The following is a 22,343-nucleotide window of genomic DNA, read 5'->3' on the forward strand; positions in this document are numbered from 1 at the left end:
GCGCCATTAGAGAAGATAGGGAGCAGGAGGGACGTCCACAGGAGGGTGGGAATTAGTAAGCTGCTGGTGTTAACGTGCGTAGTTAGTGGAGCATTGGGGAGAGGATTTTAGAGCGGACAGCTGAGAAGATGAGGTGGGGCTACGTAATGTACTGGTGACAATTTTAGGGGGTAACTGAGTTAATAAATATCTTACTTGCACAGGACAAAATCTTTTTATTGGCGACAAGCAGGAGTCACTGGAAAAGGAATGTAGACGTGTTTGGCAGTTGAGCAAGTGTTAGGGAGGGGGGAGGGGGTCTGAGATCCTCATTTAAGACCAGACAGAAAAGAACAGAACAAGAGAGCAGTTCAGGGGACAGGGGTAGAAAAATTGGTAAAGTACTACAGAGGGAGAAAGAGTGGGTGAGGCTTTAGTAGAAAACATAGATACGTGCCTATGAACTGAGGGAAACGGGACGTGGGGAAGACATCAGCACTGAGAGGCATGAGGTGCGCAAAGAGGAAGAGAGCTCTGTAGATCGGGAAAAAAGGAAAATGTTAGCAAGTTTATTTGGATTTTTCCTTGGATTCTCAGAGATTTGTACTGATGAATGAAGGTTGTAAGTGGAAAGTAGAATACTCACCTTTAAGAGGCGCCTATTGAGGAACGTTATTCCGCCATTGTTGAAGTTGCATAAAAAACTGGAGAGCGTGTCCTGCCTCCAACAGCAGGCAGGACAGAGGCCTTTAAGAAAATAGTGCTCGGAGCCCTGTAATTAAAACGTACCGAGGAACAACACATGTAACAGGGGGTGTCTTCATGGGAGGTTAAGAGAAAAGGCGGTACAAAGGAGGGACTACTAAGCCTATTCACCAATATAAAGCCACCATTTACAAAGGACAGTGACAGGAGCCAATTAAAAAGATGGGCAGAAAGTGGGTAGAGCTTTATGCCCATATCCTGAATACAGCGCGCCTCAAGGAGACAGATTTTACATTTAATTTTCGGCCAGATTTACAGCAAGGCTTCTTATTGATTTCTACATTTCCTTGTTTTTATTTAATTCATTTACTTACATTTTTTTCTTTCACTCAGAAAACCAAAAATAGAAAAGTAAAAAAGCAAAATGTGGTTTCTGTTTGGATGTCTTGAGTCCTGGGCATTTTCCACAAGCTGATGAGGCACGTGGTAACTGGTGGCCATGTGGCCATGCTGAGGTCAGGTGACACAGCAAGTAGGAGGACTTTCAAAACATTATCTTTCAACTGGTCATGCAACAGTGAATTTGTTTTGAGTGCGGGACCTCAGTCTCTGTAAAGTACTAATTTCCAGAGACTGATGCAAATGAAAATCGTCATTTCATTAAAGAAGTGGAAGTGGAAATTTTCCAACTCTTCTACTATAAACAACTACAGTTGCTAGCCACAATTACATTATTTAGCTAAACACAGCAAAGTGACCCTCTTCAAGTCCTATAGTGTTTAAGTAATGTTAGCACAGGTAACCCTAGCCCTCCCACATGGGACCCTCCAGGTTCCAGTAGCTCCCCAACACCTGTGGAGCCCCACTTTGGCTCCTCCCATCTTCCACTTCTACAAGGAACCCCTTGAGGTAACAGCATCAAAATTCACTAATATGCCAAAGACACATAACTATTTGAAAGTCTCCTCTACTCCAGACATTCAGTGCCTCAAACACTGCCAGCACCTTATTCAGGCCTGTATGTCCAATGCATATCAGAACCCACAACCACACTACATCTAAATTCCTGCTATTCACCAAGAACAAGGATCAACAAGTTCATACCTGGCTCAATTATAGAAACCTTGATGAATCAGAACCCAACCTTTCCCCCTAAGCCAAGTTATTCATTTGCACCGCGGAAACTGACCTCATCCTCAAAAAAACACATGACCAAGAAAATCAAGATCGCTGGGTACCAGCTTTCACTGCTAACTAAACAGTTCATCTCAGAAAGCAACTTCAGAACTGCTGTGCAAGTGCTCCTACTCTTGCATCTAGATAGTGGCAATGTCCTGTACCATGACCACATACATTTAATACAGCCACTGGTCACCCTAAGGGCTTTCTATATTCTGCAGCACGTCATTCTGAGGAACTATGAAAACATCACTCCCGCCCTGGTTGTGCTGTACTAAGGAGCAAATGGGGGCATATTACACAAAGTTCCAATGTTTGCACCCATTTTTCGCAACCCCCCTTCCCCCACTTCATTCCCTGGACCTCTTGGTAATACAAAATGTCCCATTCTGGAACATGGATCACGTTGGCACACGTTTTGCACCCACACAATTCTAGGGGTAATTCCATCCTTTGCATGGTAATGTGGTCCCACAGACTGAGGAAATGTCTTTGCATCCTACTGGATTACAGACGAGGGCTCAGCAGCAAATAGGTTGTCGGTAGGTACACTGATTGTACACTAAACATGAGGCGTCATGACTAGTGTGCTATCCAAGGTGTCCTTTGTCACATTGGCCCCCGAAGCCCCAGCGATGGGGGGAGGCCCTAAACTCCATGGGCCCCCTCAGCACAGTGCCCTGACCTGAGAGCTCCGGATTGAATACGGGGGGAGGAGGGGGGGGGGGCTCTATGTGCCTTGCAGGGGACTGCCTCAAGTTTCGCTACGCCACTGTTCTTTGGGAAAGTTTCATACAGGTGCCAGGGACTGTCAGGAAACCCTGCAGGCCGATGCAGTAAAGCACTGCACAAAGCGGTGTGTTGTAGGGTAAATGATCTGGCACATCAGCTAAAGCAGGCCAGTCTTCTTGAATTGTTTGCGCCAGCAGTGGGCAAAGGACATTTTATGTTTGTAATGTTTCACACTGCCCTGGTTTTCACCATATACATGTAATGTGGTCTCTGGTGGGGGCATTGAATTTTCTGCTTTATGTTTTCCTTTATTTATGTATTTGCTAGGCACAAAAATCATTATATTTGACTTTAAAGACATTGAATGTCCTCTGATGCGTTTCAGGTACCAAGATATGCTATCTTTAGATATTGATAGAAATCCCGTGCCACAGGCCACAATTTTCCCTTCATTTGTCCTTTTGCCAGTGTCAACACTGGATAATGCAGCACCCGCACTGGTCCTTACTGGAAAGGCTCAAACACGTAGATTGGCTTTGGGGTAGCCCACTGCTCATGATTGCTTGGCGATTTTGCTTGCTTCTTTTTCAATGGCTTTTCTACCTCTTCTTGTGTTGTTTCTTCCCCTGTAGCACAGCTTCTTTAACATCTTGGCTTTGCCAGAAAATAAGACGACAACATGTGTGTCTTCCGCGTAGGACATTAGAGAGAAAGCATAAGCACGGATTAGTTTGGCTAGCGCGGTCAAGTAGATTTTGAAAAGTGTTGGGCTCATGGAAGTGCCTTGAGGGACAGTTTGTCAAGAAGGAGAAAATCTACTTTAATGAATGATCATGAACTCCTACTGGGTGGGGTAGATCACTGGACACAATTCTGAAAGCAGCTTTAAGGTCTAAAAGAATGAGCGCAGTGCTCACCTCCTATCTCCTACCTCACCCCTCCCCATCCCAATCCCAATCTCCCTCCACCCTCCTATTTAACAGAATTTTGATGCCTGTTGTGACAGCCAGTAAGGTAGCCACAGTGCCATGTAGGGGGCATGGTCAACTCCTTTGAGGCATCAAGGGTGTCATTGCACTCCATACAGGAGGAATATAGAATGCTATGGTATCTTTCCAAGTTCTTAGATGGAAGGGAAAAGAGAAATACCTTGATAGTTCCTCAACTGTGAAGAGTCAGCCAAAGGTTTCTTTAATAAAGGGACAAACAGTGCTTTCTCCCATCACTTGGACACGGCCTTTAATTCAAGAGCAGTGTTAAAATGGAAGAGGAGCTGTGGTGCCATGGAGTCACGTGCCATACTGTAAACGACCACAGGGCAAGGATCTTTAGGGGGCCAAACGTCATCATAGAGATATGTTTTTTTAAATATGCTCGAGTAGTTGTGGGTGGAAATGCAAAAGAGTGGAGGCAGAATTAACAACGAAGCCTAAACTAAACAGGGAATGAGTATTTCCATTACTAAAATATTGATGATTATTTTTTGTTCATTTCCATCCTCAAAATAGGAAGAAATAGCAACACAAATCTGAAGAAGGAACAATAGATGGAGTGGCTGCTGAACGAGAAAACAGATTTTTTTCAATATTAATAACTTCTCTTAGAGGTATCTGCTGACTGTCAGAACCAAAGTACTTAACTCCAGCCTTTTTGCAGAGGTTTTAATTTATAAGCTTTACATTCTGCAAATCAGTAGTGACCTGTGACGGTACCCACAATCTAGAGACTTAAATATGTAAACGCATTTTTTTAAAACCCTTCAGTCCCATTAACCGGAATTGAAGATGGTGCTTCCACAAACCAATGAACTTGACAAAATCACTCTACTGATGAAGGGGCACAGGTATAATACCGGCATCGTCATCATCAACTGGAACAGACTCCAGTCTGCAATGAAATCCTCAGAAATAAGTTTGGAAGGCTGCAAAAAGAGGTTGAATGTGAGCCATACAAATACTTTTAACACAGAGGCCTCCAACCTTTTCTGTAATAAGAGCTAATTAATGCTGAATGAACATCATCCCGGGCACTCATTTTATTAGTGGCCAAATTTTGTAAGATTAACCCCTTCGATGCTGATGACGAGCTCAGCTCGTCATCAGCCACGGTGGTCGTGTGCTGATGATGAGATGAGCTCGTCATGAATATATGGCATCCAGAATTTTACAGCACAGGGGAAAAATAACCACAGCAGCCAAGGTGTTAATAACAGTGATCACCTGAGTGCATCAGGAACAGTTGTCAGCAGTAATGTAAACAAGCATCTGCAATGCAATTGGTTGCGCATTTGTTAAAGTGATAAAGTGAGAGCTATTGGCATTGTAAATGTTATTGTTTTTTACTTCTGTTTATTGTTTGTAGTGGAGTACATGTATGCTGTTTGAGGTGGAATTATGTAGCTTGATTTGGATTTGTTAGTTGTGGAACTGTGCGGGTGGAATGGTGTGGTGTGTAGTGTATTGGTATTTTGGAATTATGTAGAATGGTAAATAGATAATGGCCAGAGTTGTAAAGAATAGAAAGAAAGTAAGCTTGAGAGGGACAGGTGTTTTATGTATGAAGTGGTAACTGAACTCAAGATAGAGTAGTAGAAAGAGTGTGAGAAAGAGAGAATTAAGGGGCGAGAAGATTATAGACTCAGTGATTTCATTTGAGATGTCATCAGTGATGTCATGAGTGATGTCACTGACCATGTCATCAGTGATGTAATATGCGAAGTCATCACCAGTGCATTGCCGGCGCGCGAGTTATAGTTAGCTGAACTAACTATAAGGTGGGAATTTCAATGGTTTTGTATGAGTGAAATGTCCAGCTAACTATAACATGTGTGAAACCTATGTTTTTTTGCAGTGAATTTCTAAGGTTTTTTAAAGGCTAATTCCTAACTATAACGTGGCTTACACCTATGTTTTTTTTCAGTGAATTTCTAAGGTTTTTTTAAATGCTAATTCCCAACTATAACATGGCTGAAACCTATGGTTTTTTTTCAGTGAATTTCAAAGGTTTTGTAAATGATCATTTTTAAATGTATTAATTGTTATACTATATTTATACTGATTTACTACATTGTTTTAAACTATTTATTCTTAGATATTTTATTTTTTAAATTACATTACATATTTTTAAAATAAATTGAAAAAAATGTGTTTAAAAATATTGAAATTGTAATATTTGTTTGTTTTGCGTGGTTTCTTTCACTGCTTTCTTGTGCCTCGGTTCTACCGAGACACAAGATGGCTGCTAACACTTCCTGGTTTGGAGTGTTGACAGACAATTAGCATAAAGCTCGTGCTCGGGTGGGTACGCTTACGGTACTTCGTCTATAGATATATCTATGATTTCACTTTTGATTTTCTCAGGAACTACTGAACAGATTTACACCATTTAACAAAAAGCGTAATCTGCGAACCAAACTGTACCTTTTTGCCAAATTTGGTGTAATTACATTCAGTAGTTCGGGCCGTAGCCGTGTCTGAAGATCCCTATGGAAAATTGCATGGGGAAAACACGTTTTGGGACCCCCCTTTTTTCTCTGCCCCCGCTTGACGAATCACCCCCTTTCAGGATTGGAGCAGAGCAGAGGGCTCCATCTTCTTGGAGAATTTCGCGAAGATTCGTCGACCGGCGCCAAAGTATTTCCAAATAGAATGTTGCGGATTTCCTATGGAAACTAGGTCCTAACTATAACTACCTCCAGTACGTAATATATTTACAAACCCCCTGGTAAATGTAGAAACCGAGGCACTTTCATATAGTGATTTGCACTGAATGACACAATTAGATCACACCATTGGAACTTTAATTCATATCACAACCTACCACACTACATGCTATGTTAGAGCGGGCTTCTCCAATGAGTAGCTTGTGTGCTACTGGTAGTGTTCCAGCTATCTGTAAGGAGCGCTCCTGTGTGCAGCCCAGACTACTAAATTAGAAGCTTTTGATTGGTTGAATGAATATATGTATACTGAAATAGAAAAGTTTGTATTCTCATCTAAAATGTGTTTTTTTCAGAGCTCATATGCTGAGATTTTGGAGAAAAATTATTGGATTTACAACATTTATTTTAAAGCTGATAATTGAGTGACAAATCATGCAACGTTCTGGAGACATGCTACTGATATTATTTACAGCTATGGTTTTTATCTACTACGTATGTAAAGCATTCCAAACCACCAAAACCTTTTTAGGTCTAGCCTAAGCAGCACATGCGCTTGCTCTCCAAGATATGCTCTATCTAGGATATGGGCTTCAAAACGCCAATCTTTTTCATTGGTTACTCTAACTGTCCTTTAAAAATGCTGGCTTTTCATTAATAAATACACTCATTAGTCCCCCTTTTTGGAATTTTGTACCCTTCCATGAAGACTTCCCCTATTACATGTGTTCTTACTCTTCATGTTACTATTTCTTTGAGAGCACTCTTTTTTTGTTTGGTTGGCCTGCCTCTGCTAGTTAAAGTGTTCTGTTTTTCTTGTGCATGGAACTTCGGTCCGCTTCTCATCTCTTAATCTCCCCATGCCTGCCCCTCACCCCTCCTACAACACTGCTCGCACCATCTCTCCGAGGCCACTGCTTGTTTTTTCGTTTGTTTAATTACACTTCATTTGCACTGCAGTGTCCTCATTTAATCTCCCTTTGCCGACTAGAGGACAGGAAACGTGGTAGGGAGTGCAATGACGTGGATACATTCCATTAAAAGAATATAGTTTAAAAAAACAACTCACAAAAACTATCCTTTGTAGTTGCTTGCATCAGCTACCACATCTTTGCTGCCACTGTTATATTGGTAAAGTAGGGTGCAATACCTTATGTGTCAAAAAGGGGACCCAAGGAACGCCTATTGACAACCTGTGTTACTGCTCCCTTTCCCTGCTTCGTGTACATTAGAACAGTAATGAGTAATATACAGCTTGCAGAAACGTACACTATGTGTTGGTACTTGATATAGACACATGTAATAAATTGCACCATTAGATTTTGTAATATCGGATTTATGTCCCAACTTGGCAAGTGGATTTTATATACCCAGGGGCGCATTGAGGCTATGTTGTGTAATACGGAGCCTGTCAAACAAATTACAGTATATTGGAGCCAGCTAGACCCATGTAATGCATGCAGCAGACAGTGGTGTAATAGCACATTTTTTTATTTTATGAATTAGTAGCATTACACTCCTTTATAAAAAGGGTTTTCTGTGTTTTGATGCTACTTTATATTTTTGACAAATGTTTGTACTGAGCTTTATAATGCACTTTTAATGCAGTGGATGGGATAGCCGGCACGTTTGTTAGTAACTACCATGCCTGCCAAATTCTAAATTAGGTCCTCTATTTCTGTATAAAGTGCTACATCAATTTTGTGTGTATGTATCATGTATAAGGGTGCAGCAATTCTGTCCTAAAATATCAGGACTGGTAACAGGCCTATGATAGATGATTCTCAACCTGGGGCTAGAGACGTGGCTTTGTGATTTCTGCTCCAAGTGTGGAGCCAGCAGTCATCATTTTAAGCATTTTCCATGTACTGAGTAGCAATGGCTTACTAACACCATGTGTGATTTTAGGCAAGTTGCTCCAATCTCTGATCAACACCAGGTTCATTCCTTCTTACAGTGATAAGTATGTGTGCTGTTTCATGATTCAAGTTTTTGAAAGCTCCACAAAGAGTGTGACAGGAGTCGAGATAGAATTTCAGTTTGTTCCCATGACAAAGTGGAGTAATTGATTTTTCTTGGACCAATTTTGAATTTTGTTGGCTCAGTCTCAGAATACGTATACCACATGGAACCTTAAAACGTACAACATCATGAGCGCATTATGGACAGATGGCTTACATATCACTGAATATGCAAAGAACCGCAAAATAATAAAATATGCCTCAGAATGCAATGTCTCCCATGCAGACAAAAACACAGATAGGTCAACAAAATACAGCAATCACAAAAGTGGGAAATATTTTTCTCGAATCACTATTCTAATTTAAGTCAATAAAAGCATCATATGGTGTAGCAGATCCTGAACTGGTGTATAGAAGCATGAGACAATAAAGGAATGGTATGGACAACCTTGGAATGTAATATATGAGCAAGAAAAGCTCAGGATGGGACATACAAATTAAGTGCAGAATGGAATATTCAAGCAGGGTAAGCTTGGAAGGCTGTTTACAAGCATGAGAAGTGTAAGAATACAAGAACCGAAGGATTGCTTGCAAACACAAACCTCAAGGATCACCCTACCAGACCAGACTCCAGGATGTAGGCAACAACCTATCAGGTTTACTTTTCCTTCTTGGCTTTAAAGAAAATGCCATGAACTATTACAAAGATTTAGCCCTCACTACAAACCCTTAAACTCTGATTAGTGATAAATGCCACAGTTTCAAATTGGGCGCGATTAAAAAAAACTTACCTTTTTGCGCAAACAACATGCCCTCCTGGACAGACACTGAGGCTCCCTTCTTCTTGGTCTCAAGAAACATTAAAGTCACTTAAGAGAAAAAACTTGGAATGACTGGGTATCAAGCCTAGTATTGTGACTCAGTTCAGGGAGCCAAGAAGCAAGCAGGGACTAGTGGGACACAGACGTGGGGGCTGCGGTCGCTTGCTTCCGATGTTCTGGGGTCCGTCATATTATGGCTCTGACGTACCAGGCCAACAACACCCGAATCAACACTTGACTCAGTGGCAGTGATGGTGAGCAGTCACAGACTTCCAAGGGAGGCTAGGGTGGGGGTAAAACAAGCTCTCTCAGCAGACACCCAACAGCATAATTATCCAGCCCAGTGCTGGTCTCTGTAAAAGAGAAGTGCTTAATACACTATAAAACTCAAAATTACACACTATAAAAGTTCAAGTACTCAAACTCTTTGATGCAGGGACATTATCCTCTGGTGAGGATGCCCCCTCTGCTTCCTCTCCGACTCTTTTAGTGTTAGGGCATGCTCATGTGGATCTCCTCCTTTTAGGAAGCATTGGGCACTCAGTCTTGCTAGCTCACTATATGAACCAGTTGTAGGCCTCAAACTGTCTTACCACAATTCGAGTCTAGTCCCACTCCAGAGAGGAAGATACACCATCGACAGATTCTTTAGCCCATTGCTTCCATCTTGGGAGCAAATGCGGTTCGGCATGGCAAAGTCTAGAGGGAGCAGCAGGAGCGTAGCTTTCCTTGGTCAATGGACCTTGCACATGCCCATAGTGTGGAAAAGGCCTCCTCCACAAGGACGACTTGGTGAGCGGACAGGTCAGCTTGTCAGTCTTACCAGGGTCAAGGCTGCAATGTGATACTTATTTAGCCCGAATGAAGACAGTGAGTGAGCTGCTTCAAAGTTCAGTGATGTGGTCTGATAGGGTGCAGTTCCGGTCAGCACCATGGCCAGATCCACATTTGGGCATACAGTGGTCACGTGCCTCAAGGCAGCAGATTCTCTTACAGTGGCAGCAGCCACTCTGGAACATGTTGGGCAAGTGCCTTGGGCTAGCCATTAAAAAATCAATTTGGGCATACTGATGCAGCACCATGGCTTTGGCATTAATCTCCAGCCATGCAGACTGCTTGTGCATACTTGGGGCAAGTGACACAAGCTGCGATGGGCGAATCAATTTCGGGAACACTTGGGCAAATGCCACAGACTGTGACAGCTGGTCTAGATGAAGTGATCTGCTCAGACACTCTTTAGCAGTGCTGCGGACCTGCCACTTCAGCGATTGTGCCAGACTCCTAGCCAGAAGCAGGCCAGGCATGCTCTCAAGAACCTCTGTTGAAGTCCCACGGCACTGGGGTCTGTCTGTCTATTGGGATGGCATACCAGATTTAAATTTCAGGCATTTTAACAGTTAAAATTAGAGACATACAAATATAACTCAGAACACAATGACTAAAAATCACTAATAAGGGTTGATGATACACAGTTTATATTCCAGACATCATAACTCAAAAGTCCCATGTTTGAGGACATTCTTTTTTTTGCACAAATCCTTTCAGCATATATTGTTTCACTGTTGCACAGTTTAGTCATTTTGCTTGCCCAATCTCCGAATGTGGAGGGTTCAGTATGTTTCCAGTGTTCTCTTACGACTAATCTCAATACCATGGCTACGAAAACTTGATGTGTCTTTACATCAGACTGAAAGTGTTGCTCAGTTGTAACCAAATAGTGATAATGCCACATTGGGATTCAAGTTAGTGTGAGTTAACTGGAATATTGTAAAATAAACTTTTTGCCACACTTCATGTAGGGATGCACAAGCCCAAAACAAATGCAACTGTCCCCACGGGCCAGGGAGAAACACCTGGGACAACCAGATTGGCTTTTAGCCCAATTTTGTGTATGCCTAGTAACCATTTACTATAGGAGTACATGCGACGAAAATTAGCCTTGCTAAGTAATATGTAATTAAGAAATTCATTTTTTCTTACTTAAAATAATGTTTGCTTCTTTTCCCTATGTATTGGGAGTAAATTAATAGGCATTATCTTGCCTGGTAGTCCTTAAAATCCTCTACCTAAAAAACATTATTATTCTCTGGGGAAATTAAGTTATAAAGAATGCCCACTGAATCCTCTACACTGAATAGTATTATTTTATCTGCATCACTTATCAGCTATGAGAAAGTAATGTAGAGCCAGACACTTCCTCCAGTTCAATAGGAGTCCTCTGGGTATTCTGTGGAGCACTTGCTTGGGCAAAGAAAACTTAGGCCTGGAAAAACAAATAGGTCAGCAGCTCCCACTCTCCTACATGTACAGCAGACAGGGGATGCGTATTCTATGTCTCTACTTTCAGAATCTGTTTGGGTCAGTTCCCTTTCACATGTCCTCAGGCTGCCCTCCAAACTCAGCCTTTGTCTAGAGTGATGCTCCTTACAGCAGGGTTGTCTCCAAGTTGGAGCACCCACAACAGAGGCACAAAGAGGTGCGAGTATTCTGCTCCTATCAACAGCCACATTGACAGTGATCAGGAACAGAGAAAAAAGGCTGATCTCTTCTAAAGGACTGTTCACACTCTGGAACACACAAACAATCCTGCCAACAACGCAGAAAAAGGGTGCCTGTATTTGCACTAGGCACCAAATTATGCACTGGCGCTAGCTGAAAGGACAGGAATGGACCATATCTCGTAGATACAGTGCATGCCTGCCCGTTTCAATTTGGCGTAGGGCAGTACAGTAAAAAGACTTGTGGTGCTGCCCTACACCAAATCTTTGTAAATGAGGCCCTTAGTGCAAGAAAGTGTGAGAGAATCCTTCAAGAAGAAGCTCATTGGCTTTCGAACCAAGGATTTCGCCCAAATGTTTTAAGGGTCACCAGCCGCTACAGATGGCTGCTACCTTGGCTTGAATAACTTAACATTGCTGCTGTCAAAATGTTCATTACGTGATACAGGCAGGTCATCTCCACCCGAGTAAACAGGCATCATTGCCCTTGTTCTTCGTTCTTTCTAACAGCTCCTTTGGGTGTATTGTGTACAAGGAACAGTCTGTCCAGAAGACACTCTACTTCAATATATTGCAGACAGTGTAAAATTTTCAAATTCCAGCATCTGCCGCTTCTTTGTATAAAAAAAGACAAGCAAAAGCTGAATCGCTGCAGTGTCTGGGCTTACAGTACCGCTTGACAATTCCCCTAGGAAGGGTCAAAGGAGTAAATGTTCACAGTAAGTCCCAAATTCCCAATAACCTCTCAGTTCCTGGTTGTGGTAGTCAAAGTCTTTACAGAGTCTAGCAGACTTCAGTACAGGAACCACAGAAGTGGACCTGGGTCAAGACTTTTGACTACAAACCGCTTCAGCCACCTTTAGCCTTCACATGCTGACATTTTGTACAGTCAAGATTGGATGAGAAGAAAGTTGCTGCTGTCCCAGTTGTGTTCACATCCATGGACCTGGGGCTATGCATAATACAAGCGCTCTGGACAACCTGTCTGCCCAAGGGTCAGTCTAAGCACCATCCGTCGAAGCCATTGGAGAGGCCAACAGTTCTTGTGAAAGGTCAGGTAAATCTGGGACATACTAAGGCTTGGGCAATCATTTAAAATGTTGCGATAAATCATGTGCCTTGTGGTACAATTGGTTTTGTCAGGGGTTTGTTATGAACTTAGGCTAAAGACCAAACATTTGAAAGACTAACTCTTGGTCCCAAAAAAATGAAGCACTATGGTGTACTTTATGCCACCAAGATGTTAATTTTGTTCCTGGTGCTATCCATCAATTAGTAATTTATTCTGAAGATTGCTTGCCATGTGAGCCCTTTTCTTTGTGGATGTGCTGTCCAATCTTCCTCCCTCCCTCAACAACGACTGATCACTTTTTGCTGTTGAACATCATCATGACTATGTTGTATTTCTCTCATCACTGGCAACGTTTGCCTTAATAGGGGTTCAGTGGGCCATTACAGTCCTGGGTTCCAGTGCTAACACACCTACTGTGGGATTCATGACAACACCCCTGAAAATATAGTATACGTCCAAATACATACATAAATTACATTGGCTCCTGGTGGAAAAAAGAATTAAAATCAAATCTCTGTGCAGCGCCTATGGAATTTTTCATGCTCAGGCCTCTTCCATTCTAACCATTCTTCTCACTCCCTATATACCGGAACATGTGCTCCGCTCATCACAACAACTACTGGTGTGCACCCCCGTGTCAGAAGAGACCCCGGGCGGGCGGGTGTTCTTTCGGGCTCTGGCTGCATCTCTTTGAAATGCTCTCCCGAGAACCATCAGGAACCTACAACACTATAGGGTGTTCAGGAAGGCAGTCAAGATGTGGCTCTTCCCTTGATTACTCCCTTTGTCTTTGTCCCGCCTTTCTGTCTTTTCTGTGGATCCAGTGCTGGGACGCCCCGTTGCTGGGGCAGCCATTCGCTCTACCAATCCGATAACATAACATTTGCTCTACCAATCCGATAACATAACATTCGCATACCCCCCAAACCCCCCCCCTCCCCTCCCCCCCCCCGCAACCACAACAGGCCAGAATACAAGTACTGAAAGGACAAAATGTACGAAAATTGTTCAATTATTGGGTCAGAAACCAGGAGCTTCACCCGGCACATCAGAACATTTACAATTCAATCTCCATTTTTACTTATTTCTTTACAATTTTCAGCTCAGGTTCACTCACCTGAGTTTGACTGCCGGTGATCATCTCCCAAGATCCATACTGGCTTTTCTCCTGGCGGAAGAACTGCAGAGCTTCGGAGAAGGCCTGGGCGTCTATCGACGCCTGCTTGAGAAAGTCTAAAAAAAAAGAAACACCTCTTAAAAAAGAAGGAGGAAAAGTTTTATCCAGCCAGCTGCAACAGGGGTTGTGCCAGAAGACATGAAACTAAAACTGCTGCAGTGGTGACCGGGTGTGCTCTAGTGGCTCAGCGGTTGACAGTGAAACCAGGGAACCAAGATTCATTTTCAGCAGCCACATCTGAATTACCATGCTAGCTACCTGTGTATCATGGAATTACTTTCCAAAATTGGGAGCAATGAAACACACGTTTTAATCCCTACAAAGAAATTGATTTTTGCATATTTAAGTAAAACAGCTGAAATGTAAAACATGTATCTGTATCTCTGTGAATTTGAGATTATTACAGCTGTTACAGTGTTTCCTCATCTACTTACTAATCAAAATATTCGAAGAGCACAGATGGCAACAATTAAAGAGACTTTTTCAAGATGTTAGTAGCTTTAGCAGAGACCAGGGTAGGTGGGAAAATGAAGTGTTAAAATGTTTAAGCCGTAGCTTCTCAACCTATGGCCAGGGCCACTGGAACTATGCGGCATGGGAAGGCCAAATTATGAGCAATCATTGACTAAATTATATGACAATAAAAGGCAAATTACGAGGTGTAGTACAGCACATTTTGTGATAGAATTACTTCATTATTTTGTACACATGCTTACACTGACTGCAAAGATGTCACCTTATTAGTAGCAGTTTAGCACTCAAATACAGCAATAAGCATTGAAAGATAACCAATGTACCTTTGCGAAGGGCCTTCAATGGGTTAGCAAATATAGTCACTGGGTTAGAGCATGTTGCTACATATCAATTTTTGATCCATTACAGCCAGAACATATTTTTTTGTTTAAATCTACAGATTGTGTAGCACTCTCACTCATGTGCAGAGTATGTTATATATAAAATAAACCATGCCAATTATTTGGACTGAAAACATTACATTTAAACTACAGTTTTGAGATACCATAAAATATGTGTTTGCTTTTCCTCCGATTTTCAACCCTTTTTATTTTACTTTTTTATAGAAAACACACTTTACAGGCAAACATTAGGAAAGTCAACAGCTTGCCACTTGCATTATAAAGATGGGAGCTACTGGTTTTGCCAATGCTTGTTTTATGTAGGTATTTTTAAGAGTGCCCTTTATGTCTCCTTATGGATACTGTATATTGCTGCGATGAAGTGGGTCTCAGAAAAGGATAATAAGTTAAGAAGGTTCATTAAAAAGAAATCACATATGTGGTAGTCTGCCAACCAAAGAATGAAACCATCTCTGTGATGGCGCCGATTCATAATGTCGCAAATTGCGACCTACATCATTAATATTCATGAGGTAAGTCAATTTGTGACCTATTAGGAAAACCTATTTAGATATAAAAGGTTTTGCACATTAAGAATACTGATTTCCTTATTGTGATTCGGAGGTAACCGCCATTAGGAAAACGATATCCCTAATGCTAGTAAAACTGGTGCTGAATGGGGCCTCTTTTGATGAAAAGGATGTCTTGGTAGAAGTGACATCTTCAAATAAAACGATGGCTTGCTAAAAGTTACTCCTATTATTAAAAGTGTCATTGACTAGAAGGGGATTCTACTTAGGAAAGGAATGGCTCACTAGATGAGGTCTTGTGGCCTCTTCATAGATAAGAGAGGTCTCATTAGAGGTGACTTCCATTACAAAATGATGGCTTGCTAGAAAAGAAGTGGCTTCTTTATACAAAAGAAATGACTCACTAGAAGTGGCCTCTTCTTCGTATAGGAATGATTCACTAGAAGTGACCTTGTGGAATCTTCATGGAAAAGGGATGTCTCACTAGAGATGGCCTTTTCCTTACAAAACAATAACTTGTTAGCAGAGATCTCTTGGTAAAGGTATTATTCACCAGAAGTGGCTACTTTATACAAAAGGAATGACTCACTAGGAGTGGTCTCTTCCAAGTAAACGGAAGACAGAGTAAAAGTGGCCTCTTTTTTAGTAAAAGGAGGATTCACCAGAAGAAACCTCTTATTAGTAAAGGGCAGACACAATAGAAGTGGACTCTTGGTTATTAAAGGATGATTCACATGTAATGACTTCTCCTTAGAAAAAGAATGGCTTACTAAAAGCGGCCTCTTACTAGTGAAGAGATGGCTTACTAGAAGTGGCATATTAATAGCAATGGAAAGCCTTTCTGGTAGTGGACTCTTCTTATTAAAGGGAAGACTCACTGGAAGACCCACTGGTAGTAGACTTCATATAGTAAAGGGATGACTCACTACAAGTGGCATCTTTTTTACTAAAGGTATGTCTCCCTAGAAATGGTCTCCTTATAGGAATCTAAGACTCGTTAGAAGCGGCCTTTTCTTACACTGAGGAGGTAATGAGAGAAATGTTTGCTCTTTAAAGGACTTTCATAGAAGTCAAGCCGTAACCATGGTGTTAACAGCACGGTCAACACCTCCACCCCAAAATCAAATGTGCATCACATAGAATTCTGGGATTTTGCATTTTACACATTTTGTTCAGATGGTCGAAAGATCCGAAGGCTGCATTGAATTTTTATCTTATTCTTAAAGAATGAACATTTGGAGAGATGAAGGTTACAGCAAAATGCATTCAGTTTGAATTTTTTCCCAGATTTCTTCATAGGACACAGGCCTATCTTCGGAGAAACAGAAGGTTCTACAGTGGTGAGCCTTACAGTATGTTTATCTACTTTGTGGCACACATCGACAACCAGCTTCCATCAGCGCCCCATTCCATCACTGTTCATTTTGTGTTTGTTTTTACTTCTAAATCCGAAGTAACCCTCTCAAAATCTCTGCATATATCTCACCTTAAAAGTGCCACTTCAGAATTAAAAATAGTACATTTTATGCTTTTAGTGGTTCTCATTCTCAACATTTTCCTAAACAGGCAGATTATGGTCTTAAAAACTCAGAATGGAGCATCTATATGGATTACAGTGTACCTTCTGCTGTCGAAACAATATAAATCTAATTTCCAGTAAGCCTGGGCAAAGCACTACACTACACTCAAGTAGTTTGCGAAGTTGTCGCTTTCTTCGCACTACGTGAATTGCACATAGCACAGTGCAAACACGCTTAGCGTAGCGTAGCATAGTGCAGAGGTCATTTTTTGCTTGCTCGCGGTCCTTAACGTCAAGTTGGCGACCGCGAGCAAGCAAAATGACATCCCGCCGAGACTTTTTCCTCATTCACGATCAGCAACATCAAGTTGCCGAACACGAGCGTGGAAAATAAACCTCCCGGTGACCTTCTCAACGCGGGGAGGTCAGGTTTCTCATTGCGAGTGGTCGCTTAGGCTCGGGACCGCTCGCGATGAGAAACTACCAATCCACGTTGAGAAAGCTACTGCTCGAGTAGAAATCTACTCGAGCGGCAGATAATGACCTCTTGCACTGTGCAAGATGCAGTTTGCACTGATTGCACAGTGGGGACAAGCATCCGGCACTGTGCAATCAGTGCGAACAGCATTTTGCACAGTGCACTACGCAGTTCGCGTAGCTCGCATAGCGCACTTTGCAATCTATGCCCAGGGTTAATTTCCAGTACCAGAGCGGAATGGACATGGAGTCTTTCATCATTAAGGAAAATGAATACATGCAAATAGACCCGATTCAGGGAAGAGACTCCCGATTTTTTTAACCAAAAATAGCTTTATTTCGGCTGTCGCCTGCAAGAAATTGCCTCTGTCTCAGCAGAATTTAAGAGGGGAAAATACATTCTCACAATATATATATTTTTTTAATCTCCCACTTTCCTCTTTCAAATGTTGGCATGCAGTGCTTTAAATTGTACTCCTAGTGGCATGCTGGGGTCAGGCTCTGCGGTATGGGTACGTTCAGCGCAGGTGCTGCTCAATATGACGTTTTCAGATGGAGCACATCTGTGAGGCGAACCGACAGTTATGGGCGAGTGTGTTCCAGCGCTAGGTTGCTGCTGCAGCCTTACACACTGACAGCGCAACCGAAATAAGGAGATGTGGCCTAACGGATAGAGCGCCCGACATTGGAACTGTCACCCTGTCAGTCAGAGTGTAAAGTTGCAGCGCTGGAATACACTTGCTATTATCTGTCAAAGTGCCTTACGCCCTTCGGCCAAGTTTGGCTTGTGTGTTTAGGGCACAATTGATACTTTGTTGCAGCTATATATAGCGCAAACCTGGCAGGAGGGCATTAAAGCGCTTTACATGAGAAGCACAAGTTCTACATGAAAGCATACTTTTCTGTTTTTATGGCACTGGGAAGTGCAATCCCAGCATAGGGCTCAACATCCTGTGATTCTAGGCAAATCACTTAAATCTCCCCGGATCACGAAAGCAAAAAAAAGTATGCTTTCACATAAAACTTCTGCTTCTCATGTAAAATGCTTTAATGCCCTCGGGTCGAGTTCACGCTATATAAAACTACTCTGAGCAGTGGAAAAAGGAAAAATAAAATGATAAAGTAACGCTATTATAATTTTAGGTTTCCATACATAGGAAGGTTTGTGAGGCAGGGCAAGGTTGGGCTGTAGTCACAGCCAGCAGGGGAGTAGTGGTTGGGGCACTTAGAGCATGACGGTGTGGGCGGCCATCTTGAGCCAGCCAAACAGTCATGTGTACTTAACATATTCTCCTCGGGCTGTATTGTACAGCCATTTGTGGAGAACATGCACAGGCTCATAGTCCCTATCTGGGACCAACCACGACGCTGCTATCTTGGTGACATCAGTGTTGTGATTGGCTTAGCGGAGTCTGTATGTGCTTCCTGTAGGAACTGAAGAGGCAGAGAGCTCAACGGAGGCGGTGACCAGCAGCCAGGTATGACATTTTTATTAATTTTAATAACCCCCCACACCCATATCCCCTCCTCCCCCACTTGTACTTTTCAGTAGTAGTCACCACTGGTGAAATTTATAAATAGTGGGGCTTAAACCCTGGTCCCACAGTGGATGAAAGGTGCAACCGTAGCCCAACTCTGCCAAAGGAGGCCTACTTTTAAAATCACAATTGGCTAAAGAAATTGGTTAAAATGCTAAAAGCCTTGTTTAAGACAGGAAAGTTAACGAGTAAAAAATACACTGCCTATTTGACACTCTAATACTGTCACAAACAATACAGTTTTGCTCTGAAAATTGAGCTCCATGTAAAATAATGCAAGCACCATGCACCCCATAAATTGATCAAATAACAACTGAATGATTGGTGAATGATTCGTAATACGGGGCAGACTTGAGGAATATGCGCTTCTTTCATTATTTTTAGTGTTTCATGCTTGGCAACACAGCTCCCTCCTCGATTCACTCACGGTTTTACTTTTCCGTTTTGTTTTGGAGGTGCAAAATCAATCAACATTTTAGTATACTGAAACAGTCACAGAGTAAAAGAGACTAAGGATTGCAGCAGTGCTTAATTTATGCAAGTGGACATTTTTTTTTATTTCAAATCGTTTTTATTGATTTTTCAGAAAGAATGATACAAAATTAAATCACAGTAAAAGTAAATAGCAATAACACGCCATATGATGAATCCAAGTAAAATTACAAAAGAAGAAAAAGACAACGAATTATCCAAGTGCGTTGCAAAAGGAAATGCAGTTATTTTGGAGAGGTACAGGTGGACTATGAATAACGCATTCTACATACGATCTGTGATACATTACGGGCGTATATTAGAGGGCTATGAATATCACGTTACATACGATCCATGATACATTACAGGCGTACTATAGAGGATATAGTAAAATCACAGCGATACATGGATTTATTTTTTGACATCAGACTTTGAAACAGAGCAAAAGAGAGGGAAAATAAGAAAACAAGGAAAGCATGAGTGAGGAACAGAAGGCTAGCATTTCAGTGGGAAAGGGAGAAAAACACAGCAAACAAGCATTGGAAATGCAATAGGTCTCGCATTAGGAAAGTTTGAGCTATTGGTATTGTAAATGACACTTTTTTTATTTATGTGTTGGTTTTGAAAGTAGCAAAATTAATAGCTTTGTCAGTTACAATGTCAATAGTTTTAACTTTTGCAAATGTGACACCTATAGCATTTGTAATGCAATGTGTGTTGTATTTACGTGACTTAGATGTATTGATATTACAAATAACAATGGCTTTTAATTTTGTAAATAATTAATACTTAAATAAAAGTTATTGTAATTTATAATGGCAATAGCTTAAACGTTTGTAAATAACTTTTGTGAAGATTATGTTCAGTGTATTTTATTGTGACGACAATCCAAGAACATTGCATTTGCACCTACACACACAGAGCCACACACATGTGGATGTGGTGGTGGTGGTGGATGTGGTGGTGATGGCGGTGGATGTGGGGGTGGATGTGGTGGTGGATGTGGGGGTGGTGGTGGATGTGGTGGTGGTGGAGGTGGTGGTGGTGGAGGTGGTGGTGGTGGTGGTGGATGTGGTGGTGGTGGATGTGGTGGTTGTGGATGTGGTGAAAGTGGTGGTGGAAGTGATGGTGGTGGGTGTGGTGGATGCGGTGGTGGGTGCGGTGGTGGATGTGGTGGTGGTGGATGTGGTGGTGGTGGATGCGGTGGTGGTGGATGAGGTGGTGGTGGATGCGGTGATGGAAGTGGTGGTGGTGGTGGATGTGGTGGTGGTGGTGGATGTGGTGGTGGTGGATGTGGTGGTGGTGGTGGATGCGGTGGAAGTGGTGTATGTGGTGGTGGATGTGGTGGTGGATGTCATGGTGGATGTGAAGGTGATGGATGTGATGGTGGATGTGGTGGTGATGGTGGATGTGGTGGTGTTGTGGTGGATGTCGTGGTGGTGGATGTGGTGGTTGTGGATGAGGTGGTGGATGAGGTGGTGGATGAGGTGGTGGTGGATGCGGTGGTGGTGGATGCGGTGGTGGTGGATGCGGTGGTGGTGGATGCGGTGGTGGTGGATGTGGTGGTGGATGTGGTGGTGGATGCGGTGGTGGTGGTGGATGTGGTGGTGGTGGATGCGGTGGTGAAGTGGTGGTGGATGTGATGGTGGTGGTGGATGTGGTGGTGGTGGATGTGGTGGTGGATGTGGTGGTGGATGTGGCGGTGGATGTCATGGTGGATGTGATGGTGGATGTGATGGTGGTGGTGGTGGATGTGGTGGTGGATGTGATGGTGGTGGATGTGGTGGATGTGGTGGATGCGGCGGTGGTGGATGCGGTGGTGGCTGTGGATGTCATGGTGGATGTGGAGGTGATGGATGTGTTGGTAGATGTGGTGGTGGATGTGGTGGTGGATGTGGTGGTGGTGGATGTGGTGGTGGTGGATGTGGTGTTGATGGTGGATGTGGTGGTGGATGCGGTGGTGGTGGATGCGGTGGTGGTGGTGGATGTGGTGGTGGTGGTGGATGCGGTGGTGGATGCGGTGGTGGTGGATGGTGGTGGATGCGGTGGTGGTGGTGGTGGATGTGGTGGTGGTGGATGTGGTGGTGGTGGATGTGGTGGTGGTGGTGGATGTGGTGGTGGTGGATGTGATGGTGGATGTGGTGGCTGATGTCTGATGGCAGCCTTTAGTGTCTATGACCTAAAGAACTGCGCTGATGTCTGATGGAAGCCTTTAGTGTCTATGACCTAAAGAGCTGCGCTGATAACTGATGGGAGCCTTTAGTGTCTATGACCTAAAGAGCTGCGCTGATAACTGATGGGAGCCTTTAGTGTCTATGACCTAAAGAGCTGCGCTGATAAGTGATGGGAGCCTTTAGTGTCTATGACCTAAAGAGCTGTGCTGATAACTGATGGGAGCCTTTAGTGTCTATGACCTAAAGAGCTGTGCTGATAACTGATGGGAGCCTAGAGTGTCTAAGTAACCTGGGTGACCGTTCTGCTATCTTTATTGGACCTAAGGAACTGTGCTGATGTCTGATGGGGCCTATAGTGTCTTGGTAACCCAAGGAACAGTTCGGTGGTCTGCTGTCCATAATGCGAGCGGGCTGGTGCAACCCGAGGGTAGCTCTTTGTATCTTGAGGGGCAGCTCTACTATTTATGATATTCAGGTGTGCTTTTCTTACTTAAGAAATATCTATACTTTTTATGATGCGAGTGCATGTTTATGTAACCAGAAATATTACTCCACTGAAATTTACAAGGCTGGAAAACAGCGAAAAGTTACTAACACCCTTCTTCAATGACTGAGTCAACCTTCCACTTTTGATGTATTAGCTTGTAGGTGATTTAAAGGTAAAACAAACCCTCGAAACATAGCTAGGAAGGAGTAGATGCTCCCCAGTTTCCTCACGTGGTTCTCACAAAGTTCCCTGCTCCACAATGAGGCTTTGCATTTATGTTTCTATGGCAACAAAGGAGTTTTGCATTAACTTGTTTACAGGCCAGGTTAAAGACAAGGTGGAAAAACACGCTGTTCGATAAAGCATTAATCAGGTTTCCTAAACTTGCTGCCATATCGTTGGCTTTCGAAATGCGACTGAAAGTATACTCATTTTCATACATAACTACATTTTAGAAGATTAAAGTGGGAGATTAAAAAAAAGAATCGAGAGCCCGTATTTCTCCCATTGA

General features: G+C 42.7%; 1 protein-coding gene across 1 annotated transcript in view; it reads right to left on the reverse strand.

Annotated features, from left to right (window-relative positions):
* NIBAN1 (niban apoptosis regulator 1) overlaps positions 1-22,343 on the reverse strand; it is a 393,109-nt gene that overhangs the window by 79,354 nt on the left and 291,412 nt on the right. The window contains exon 6 of the mRNA XM_086957112.1: positions 13,723-13,838. Coding sequence (XP_086813238.1) covers positions 13,723-13,838 — 116 coding nt within the window. The remainder of the gene's footprint in view (positions 1-13,722; positions 13,839-22,343) is intronic.

This window comes from Lissotriton vulgaris, chromosome 1_1 (assembly GCF_964263255.1).
Source record: "Lissotriton vulgaris chromosome 1_1, aLisVul1.2, whole genome shotgun sequence".
Taxonomy (NCBI): Eukaryota; Metazoa; Chordata; class Amphibia; order Caudata; family Salamandridae; genus Lissotriton; species Lissotriton vulgaris.